This window comes from Sinocyclocheilus rhinocerous, unplaced genomic scaffold, assembly GCF_001515625.1.
Source record: "Sinocyclocheilus rhinocerous isolate Xijiao unplaced genomic scaffold, SAMN03320098_v1.1 scaffold514, whole genome shotgun sequence".
Classification (NCBI taxonomy): Eukaryota; Metazoa; Chordata; class Actinopteri; order Cypriniformes; family Cyprinidae; genus Sinocyclocheilus; species Sinocyclocheilus rhinocerous.
This window is the reverse complement of record NW_015658605.1, coordinates 97,222-107,223: the sequence shown is the minus strand read 5'-3', so window position 1 is coordinate 107,223 and position 10,002 is coordinate 97,222. Positions and strand designations below refer to the sequence as shown.

At 37.0% G+C, this 10,002-nt stretch overlaps 2 protein-coding genes across 2 annotated transcripts in view; one reads left to right on the top strand and one right to left on the bottom strand.

The window, feature by feature from the left end:
• Positions 1 to 2,955, bottom strand: part of LOC107722749 (U4/U6.U5 tri-snRNP-associated protein 2) — a 13,871-nt gene extending 10,916 nt beyond the window's left edge. Inside the window, exons 1-5 of the mRNA XM_016531216.1 lie at positions 2,791 to 2,955; positions 2,126 to 2,201; positions 1,947 to 2,041; positions 1,724 to 1,860; positions 1,155 to 1,307 (exon numbers count right to left, since the gene is read on the bottom strand). Of these exons, the coding sequence (XP_016386702.1) occupies positions 1,155 to 1,307; positions 1,724 to 1,860; positions 1,947 to 2,041; positions 2,126 to 2,201; positions 2,791 to 2,842 (513 nt within the window). The 5' untranslated portion in view covers positions 2,843 to 2,955. The remainder of the gene's footprint in view (positions 1 to 1,154; positions 1,308 to 1,723; positions 1,861 to 1,946; positions 2,042 to 2,125; positions 2,202 to 2,790) is intronic.
• Positions 2,956 to 3,175: 220 nt separating this feature from the next.
• LOC107722751 (UPF0561 protein C2orf68 homolog) lies at positions 3,176 to 9,345 on the top strand. Its single transcript, XM_016531218.1, has 4 exons — positions 3,176 to 3,379; positions 6,195 to 6,310; positions 6,825 to 6,970; positions 8,229 to 9,345. The coding sequence occupies exons 1-4, from the start codon at positions 3,270 to 3,272 to the stop codon at positions 8,349 to 8,351; spliced, it is 495 nt and encodes a 164-aa protein (XP_016386704.1). The 5' UTR covers positions 3,176 to 3,269; the 3' UTR covers positions 8,352 to 9,345.
• The last annotated feature ends 657 nt before the right edge of the window (positions 9,346 to 10,002 follow it).

Here is a 10,002-nt window from a genome sequence, read left to right as displayed (position 1 = left end):
GATAAATATGCATTCTGTGTGAACGGCTTGGTTTCAGTTTTAACGTAAACAACATCTTCTCCACACTGATGCTCTCGTTTTCCGCAATATATTGAATGAACAACGTAGCAGCGCCGCATCTAGTGGGTTCAACTGGATAGGCTAACAAAAGCATTAAAATGCAATGACACTTACATCGTCGTCGCATTTCGTGCACCACTGATAGGCTGCCTGACGGCTGACGCAGACCTCAAATTCGAATGCAACATTTTTGCATTCGAATGTGGATTATTTTTTCAATTCGACGAATATTCGAAATTCTAATTTTTTTTGACAGCCCTAATGCACTAACTATAGTAACGACAATAAATTATGCATAATTACATGCAACTAACCTTCATCCTAACTCTATAGTAAGTACATGTAGTTAATTAATATTACTCAGTACTTAAAAGTATAATTACACTGTAACAAAGATGCCATGAAATAAAGTGTTACCAGAGTAAAAATCGACCCACAGATGGCTCACTCAAAGCCATCTCTGCACATTTAAGCTGTAATATCAAAATAAAATAAATAACCGGTTGTTCATCCATACATACATATATATATATATATATATATATATATATATTTTTTTTTTTTAGGCTTAAATATTTTTTGAGTGAACAGGAACAAAGAGCATCTAAAAACAGTAATAAAATTAGAATAAATCAAGGAGCAAAGTTTAATGTGACGTTAAAGCTTTTTTTTATGCAAAAATATATAAACGACTGTTTCTAAACAACTTTCTGGTTGGGACCACAACATGAGAGTTTTTTTTAGAAAATAGTTAGTAAAAATCAAGTTAACACACTAAATGTGGATTATTTTTTCAATTCGACGAATATTCGAAATTCTAATTTTTTTTGACAGCCCTAATGCACTAACTATAGTAACGACAATAAATTATGCATAATTACATGCAACTAACCTTCATCCTAACTCTATAGTAAGTACATGTAGTTAATTAATATTACTCAGTACTTAAAAGTATAATTACACTGTAACAAAGATGCCATGAAATAAAGTGTTACCAGAGTAAAAATCGACCCACAGATGGCTCACTCAAAGCCATCTCTGCACATTTAAGCTGTAATATCAAAATAAAATAAATAACCGGTTGTTCATCTTACCTGCAAAACCACATTAGCATAGTCATTGGCCTTGATATTATTCAGACCCACAATGCCTGGCAGATAGGTCGTGCCATCGTAGGCTCTGTACAGCTTTCCATGCTTATCCAAGCCAGCGATATGCTGTTTGGTGAATGTGGGTTTCAGCACATACTGGAATAAAGAAATCAAGCAGAAGTGAATCAGAGACGTCAGTGTTTTATCAGGGTTGTTCTACATTAGAGGTCGACCGATGTATCGGCTTTCAACATTTACTATTACTATTTTTTATTTACTACTACTACTAGTATGGTTCAATACTGTTTTTGTTAATAAAGCACTATTTTAGTTTTTGTTCAGTATCAATTTTAAAACTATCGGTTAATTAATCGGTATCGGCCAGTGTGGTCCAACCTAGCTATCGGTATCGGCAAAATCCACTATCGGTCGACCTCTATTCTACATGACATAATTTGCTGAGACAAAAAGTAAAATGGCATTGCACTTCTCGCTGTAATGAGACAAATAGCAGTGATATACTGACTGACACTCAGCTGATTGATGGAAGCCCGCGTCAAGACTGTACTCACCGTAATGTCCTCTAACGAGGAGTCAATGATCTCATAATTGTCCGGCAGGCAGTAAAACTTTAACGTGTGGAGATTCAGGAAAACATGGTGTGCGAACTGAACGCTGTGGATGTACGCGTGAGACTTCTGACCTCGACCTGACAGAAGCCCAAATAAAACAAATGTATTTTTTGTGAATATAACTACAAACCATCATAATAACAAGGTTATCTGTCACGCTTACCTTGGAAATATTTCCCACAGATCAGACAGGCGTAGACATTAATATGTGAAAGAGAGATTGAACAAAGCTTCTCAAAGTCAAAATCCAAAACACTCCTAAAGAAAAGAAAAGAGCGCATGTTGTAGCAGAAGAGCAGCGTTGGGTTACATTAATAAAGACGCTCTCAGTCATTCGTTTACCTGTTGATTGTGTCCAGATATGGACAATGGCGGCTTCTTCGATCTTCAACGCCACGACTGACTTTCACACGCACCTCTGCAAAGAACACATGTGGAGAAAAACATGTTGAATTCTATGCTCTCAATTCTACATTAACATCATCCAAACATGCAGATCTCCATTCCATGATCCGCTGTAATTACTGTTTACAGGATATTCACAACTTGTGAAAATGAAAATATTAAATACATTCAAATGTGTGTTAAAAACTTCTATTCATCATTTGTTCTCATTTATTTTGTAATATCACTTTTCTGACACTGTAATACGGTTATGATGTATTTTCTATATGCAGTGGTTACTATTTACTATATAAAAAAAGGATTGTCTCCGTTCATGGATACTAAGAAGTGAGATTTCAATCATATTTTGGCCACTGAACTAGAAAATATATTAAACAGATATCATAATGCCTTTCCGTCACAGGTGAGAGCTTATACTTACGATCTTCTTAAGATCAATAGCTTGTTTAGTGCTAATTTCCAAGCTAGTTTAGATCAAAGCATCTGCTAAATGCATAACAGTACATGTATTTTAGCGACTGACGTTACGTTGAAAACACGGGCCTGCAGATTTAGACTAGCGTTACTGCTAAACTATCACGTCGTAAACGCTCCAAACATACCTTCCTCTTCGTCTCCATCGACGTCCCTCTCCCGTTTCACGCCTGCGATCATCTTACGTCTAAAAACAAGTTAATTTCAAGTGAATTCACTGCTGAATGAACACTTCTTCTGCGAGCGTTACAAAACTCCCGCCTTCACTTCCGCTCTAAAATTGGGTGGCCAAGAGCACACTAACCCGGGGTCGGAGACAAACACAATCACTGGATTTGTCATGAAACGTACTTTCTGCACTTCCGACTACATATTGTATGATGTATTTCACTTTTAATATAGAAATACGCGCTCCGGGGTTGTAGGAAGGACAAAATACAAGCGCAGTCGTTTGTGGGGAAAAAAACAAACAGCTCCGACAACTCGGAGTTCGCTTTTTATTGGCCAGCGTTTTTTGTTCTCGGCCCCCCAGTGTTCGGAGAGATGTTGTAGAGGGAATGTGTAAGATTGTGCTAAAATGAATTTATTTTGAGGCTAGAGCAGAGCCATGGAGGTCATGCCTGAAGCAGAGGAGGAGAGTGTTAAATACAAGCCCGGCGGGCGTTTGGACATGAGCCACGGGTTCCTGCGGCACATCAGGAGGAATCAGATCGCCAGGTCTCTGCTCAAAACAGTCTGTCCGTCAGCAGACAGTTATTGTGTTTTCTTAGTACGTTGTAGTGGCCCGTCTTATCTGAAACTATAAATATGTAGTTCGAGATCTCAATCCTGTAATGCCTGGCATATTAACCCACTTGTGTTGTTCGCGTCTAAAGTGACCGGACACCTGAAATGTGTTTGTTTTTTCTCTCTCAGTGAAATCAATGTAATACGTTTTTGCTCAATAATAGTTTCTTTTCTTTTTTATAAAAGAATTTCATGGTACTCATCAATATTTATGCATCAATTTTCTTTCCCATTGAAAAAAAAAATATATATATATTATAATATTTTTGTTACTTTTCAATTATGGCAGTGTTTCATGTTAGAATAGAGACAATGCCTTTAAAATCCCATTTTTGAAGGCAGTTTAGTGCCATATGGTCGGAATACAAAAGAAAAACATCTGAAATGTACATGGTTTAGCCACTAGATTCCTATAGAGCTCTATATAAAAAGGCTTATAAATTCTCTAGTTGTTTTTAGACACTTATTTTTTATTAAAATTTGGATATATGTTTAGACATTCTCAAAGACAACTTTTTGTAAAGCTTTAGCTTTTTTTTGTTTGAAATGGCAGTTTTTGCATTAATTTACTACAGTCAAACCCGGACACAGAGAAAGACATTTTGTTACACAACATCAAAGTTCAAAAATGAACAGGAATGCTTTATCAGAGGTTAATCAATCTGATTTCAACCTCTCATTCGAGTCTTCTGGCTCAATTTTGCCATATTGTTACAGCCACACCAGTTCGTGTGTGTGTGTGTGTGTGAGTGTGTGTGAGTGTGAGTGTGTGTGTGTGTGTGTGAGTGTGAGTGTGAGTGTGTGTGTGTGTGTGTGAGTGTGAGTGTGAGTGTGTGTGTGTGTGTGTGAGTGTGAGTGTGAGTGTGTGTGTGTGTGTGTGAGTGTGAGTGTGAGTGTGTGTGTGTGTGTGTGAGTGTGAGTGTGAGTGTGTGTGTGTGTGTGTGAGTGTGAGTGTGAGTGTGTGTGTGTGTGTGTGAGTGTGAGTGTGAGTGTGTGTGTGTGTGTGTGAGTGTGAGTGTGAGTGTGTGTGTGTGTGTGTGAGTGTGAGTGTGAGTGTGTGTGTGTGTGTGTGAGTGTGAGTGTGAGTGTGTGTGTGTGTGTGTGAGTGTGAGTGTGAGTGTGTGTGAGTGTGTGTGTGTGTGTGTGTGAGTGTGTGTGTCTGTTTTATACTCTTTAGAGTGTCACGCCTTCATTGCTGTGCACTTTTTTCTGCATCAGGAATGATTTGTAGATTGTACACACAAAAAATTCTCCGTATTTTTGCGTATTTCCAATTCATTTCCAATGGTGGTCATTTTTGACCGCAAACAACACAAAAAGTGACTATTTTTTTTAGGTCTTTTTCAAATCGAGTTCACGATTATTTTTTTATTTTATTTTTTTTGTGGTCACATAGTGACTGCCATAAAAGTCATCGAGTTTTCGATGACCGAACAACACCAGAGGGTTAAATAATGGTAAAAACATTCAATTTAAAGCAGTTTATTAACCCTTTAAACAAAACATGCAAGAAAATCTAAGAAAAACATGTTTGCATATGTGTGTTTTGTTGAGAATCGTATTTATACATCAGGATTTTATGGCTCATATAGTATGGTAAAGTGAGAATATGAAGGAAAAAACACCTTAGTTTTTATTCAGCCCAAACTGAGCAAAAATATGCAATTTGGTGCAAATGCTGATTTTTATATGGCCAAAACATAAGATGAAATTCTGACAGCTTGTAATGTAAAACAGTGAGATCTTGAAGTGGCTACTTACTTAAAGGATTAGTTCACCCAAAAATGAGCATTCTGTCATTAATTACTCACCCTTGTGTTGTTCCAAACCCGTAAGACAATTTAAGATATTTTTGATGAAATCTGAGGGCTCTCTGACCGTTCATCTTCGGAACACAATTTAAGATATTTTTGATGAAATCTGAGGGCTCTCTGACCCTCCCATAGACAGCAAGGTAACTACCACGTTCAAGGTCCAGAAAAGTACCAAGATGATCGACAGAGTAGTCCGTGTGACATCAGTGATACAACTGTAAAGTTACGAAGCTACGAGAATACTTTTTATGTGCAAAGAAAACAAAAATAACGACTTTATTCCACATTTTCGTCTCTACTGTACAGTACCACGCTGCCACACGCAAGCGTCATGATAATGTGGAATAAAGTTGTTATTTTTGTTTTCTTTGCACATAAAAAGTATTCTCGTAGCTTCGTAACTTTACAGCTGAACCACTGATGTCACACGGACTACTCTGTCGATCATCTTGGTACTTTTCTGGACCTTGAACGTGGTAGTTACCTTGCTGTCTATGGGAGGGTCAGAGAGCCTTCATATTTCATCAAAAATATCTTAAATTGTGTTCCGAAGATGAACGAAGGTCTTACGGGTTTGGAACGACACGAGGGTGAGTAATTAATGACAGAATGTTAATTTTTGGGTGAACTATCCCTTTAAAATGCATATAAATATCAATTGTCACTCTATATTTCCAATTATGTGTCTTAGTAAGATGATATTTAAATGCTTAGTAAATTTTTTCCAGTTAGTGTTAATTTTGAAATATCACTATTCACTAACAAAATAAAAGTTATTCTTCTGGTACCTTTATAAAAATCAGTAAAGCTGAAGGTGGACATTGTTGCAATTATACTTAAAGACGTTTTACTTGATAAAAAAGTGTAAACTAAGGCATGTAGTAGATTGTGTACAACAGGTTAGTGATACATTAATATTTGATCTTCTACAGGGATGATTATGACAGAGAAGTAAAGCAGGCTAAGGAGAAACAGAGGCGCAGACACACCACCACCCCTCGGCGTCCACGGAAACCCGACCGTCAGGTGTATCACCCACGCCTCCGCAGTGAGTTACATTAGCGTTCGATTCAGTATTGCACAGTGGAAAGTGGTTTTCAGCTGGTTTTGTTTTAGCATCCAGGGGGATCAACAGAGTGCCAAAATAATTTATCATACAAAAGGATACCAAAATTGCAGAATTGTAATTTACTTTCCCGAGACATTGTACAAACACTGAGCTAAGTTAGGCATATTACCAAGTCACTTTGTACCAGAATACTGCCAGATTATTGCAATTTATTTGCATTTAATGTCAGAACAGACCTGCAACCCACCAGTATTGGAGCCACTGCTTTGGCAGTACTAATATTTTGCTTTGTAGATTTAATAAATGAAAAATAAAAATTAACTAATGCATCTAATTAATAACTAGCTAAATGAGGATTGATATCGGTAGTAATTGTGAATGTTATGAGTCAGTTAAATCATCAAAATTGACCAAATACTTTTGACACGTTGAGATATGTAGGAGCTTGATGTGTGCTGCTGTGCTCATGTATTGGACACCTGGTTGATTTTAGATGGATCTGAACCTGGTGCGAATGCGGAGGCAGAGGACTGGAATGAGAGCAGCTCTGGCACAGAGCAGGAGAACACTGCCACAGAGCTGTTCTGGCTCGATTATCAAGCTGACAACGGCCAAATAACATCTCTCATTGTTCACAAGGTTTGTTTTGGGGTGTGTTGAGATTCTTATGGAAGCCCGTTTACACCTGTAATTACAACTTTTTATCTCACAAATAGTTTTTTTTAGCAATTGCAAGTTTATATCTCATAATTTGGAGTTTTCTACTCATTTTATGTTGCGCAAAACAAATTCTGAATTGTGTGATGTAAACTCAGAATTATGATTTTATATCTTGCAATTCTGGCTTTTTTCTCTGAATTCTGAAGTTACTTCTTGCAATTCTGTTTTTTTTTTTTTTCTGCCACAGAATAACTAAAAGAAGGTAATTGTGATTTTTTTTTTTAATCTCACAATTTGGACTTTTATTCTCACAGTTGTGAGTTTACATCTCTCAATTCTGAATTTATATCTTGGAATTCTGACATTTTTTCTCAGAATTCTAAGTTTACATATCGCAATCCTGAGTTCTTATCTCACGGTTCGTACTTTTTTTTTTTGCAATCCTGCATTTATATCTCACAATTCCACATTTATATCTTGCAGTTCTGACGTTTTTTCTGATGTTTTCAGCAGGAGGCCGAGTTATGATATTCTGATTAAAAGTTACAAAGTCAAAAATAAAAAGAACACTTAAAATATATATTTTGATGAATCATTTACAATAAGATTCATAAAATGCATTTACAAAATAGTGATTTTTTTTCATGCAGAGTTTTAAAAGATGTAAGTGTGTTCATGATAAGATTTATACCCATTTAATATTTATCAATACAAATAAACTTATGTAAAAATATATAACATATAAAGCATTATTTAGTAAATCTCAGCAGCGTGATTGATTATACTGTCACAAAAATGTAAACTGTATTATCGCACAGCTCTGTATATAAAGTTGGGTATGTATTATGTCCAGCTTTATTCACATACAGTACACTAGCATAAAGCAATATATATACTATATAGCAAATCTTTGTCACAAAATGTAATTAATGCCCAGTTCTTTATATAAAGTTGGCTATATAAGTTTGTCCAACTTTATCCACGTACATACAGTATACACATATGAGGCGGTATATACTTCCTTGTATCATCGCAAAATGTAAATTATATTTTTACCCAGCTCTAATCGACTATAAGGCATGCAGATATTATAAATATTAACATTGTGATTTTCATGATTGAAAACAGTGTGTATTGTGAGAAGCACTTGACTTGACTTAAAAGTCTTTGTTATTGTTAGTGGTCATCCTGATGTATGTGTTAAGAAACCAACAATTAAATCTTTTTTTCCAACCAGGAGGACAAGCCAGAAGTCATTGTGCAACGCGTGGCGGAAAAGAACGCTCTGGACTCGGCCATGAGGGCGGCGCTGTTGGCACGTGTGGGACAGGAAATGGACAAGCGCTGTGACAAATGCTGAGAGAAAGAGAGAGGCGCTTAAATAAAAGTGGAGAACAAGGCACTGAGACACCGCTGAGCCAGAATTAAACCTGAACTGCATTTCTGTACGATGGCACCAAGCATGCAGCATTCATAGATGTCTTGGAGAAGCCATGCATCCTAATTATGTGAAGGTGTAGCCTTCTTGAAAGAGAGTGGACTCGAAACTCAAGAGAAATGACACTGTCAAGCATGAAACTGATCTTGTTTGATCTAAAATAGGATGTATTACAGAAAACAGGACCTGTATTGTTCTTTCAACTGGAAACTGAAATCCTTGTCACTCCTCACTTCACACTTGGGAAAGACGCTGGACAAATGTTGAGAGCTCTAAGGCTTTTTACACCTGAGGTGACTTGCTGGCTCTCGTTTGTGATGGGAATTTTATAACCGCAAGGTCTACATTGCTTCACTAGGTCCCATAAGTCTGTGTCTTGTAGACTTCCAGAAAAGAGTGTTTTTATATACGGTTTAGGCTGAATCCCTACAGAAATCAGGACAAAAATGAAACCAAACTTCGAATGCTTCCAGTCTGTTTAGTCTAAGCGAAGGTTTGAAGGAGTCAACCTATTGCTGTCGTGTAGTTGCTAGTGGAAATAGCTGAGGAAGTTCAAACAAAGTTTAAAGAATGCTAATAAGGTCCTCGTTGCTCTGATATTTATATCCATGCATTTGGATATCTGCCTTTTCCTTTTATGTTCATAAATATTCATGTTGATATACTGATATAAATATCACATTTTCGTCTGTTGGTGCTCATGATGTTGTAGAAACAAAAAAGGACCAATGTGTCTCTTTTTTTCACCTCTTCATTGTACAGGTAGATTTTTATTTTTGTAATCGTGTTCCAACTGTGTACTCTTGTGTTCCTTGTTTAGATTGCAGGATGAATTGTTCATTCTGCCATACAGACAGATGATGGCAGTGTGCACTATGTTGACATCGTGTGCAAAAATAGATTTTTCTTTCACTGAGGAAGGCTCTTTAAATTAAATTGAAGGCAAAAAAGGCAAAAAAAAAAATTTCACGTTTGGTTATGTTGCTACATTGTGTTAAAGGGTTAGTTCACCCAAAAATGAAAATTAGCTTGTGTTTTACTCACCCTCGAAGCATCCTAGGTGTGTATGACTTTCTTCTTTCAGACGAATCCAGTCGGCGTTATATTAAAAATTGTCCTGGCTCTTCCAAGCTCTATCATTGCAGTCAGCGGGTGTTGCAGTGCTTCAGTCCACAAGTCGTCAAATAAAGCTCGCGCATTCATAATAAAACGTGTTTCACACGGCTCCGTGGGATGAATAAAGGCCTTCTGTAGCGAATCCATGAGTTTTTGAAAGAAAAATATCCATATTTCAAACGTAATAAACACTTTTCTCTCACTTCCGCTGACTGTCATACACTGAAGCCGTGCCGGCGGATGATGTAAGACGCGCGGCGTTGCGTGATTAGTGACGAATGCGGAGAGAGAACAAAACAAAACACCGGTCACGAATTAGAATTACAAACTGAAGATTTGCAAAGAAAAATGTCGGAGGATTTCGATATAAACCAAGAGGAGACTGGTTTTCCTTTGCTAAAGTAAGGAAACTTTGCTTCCTTTGCTCCTATTAAACAAACTCGCGAGACTAGCATAT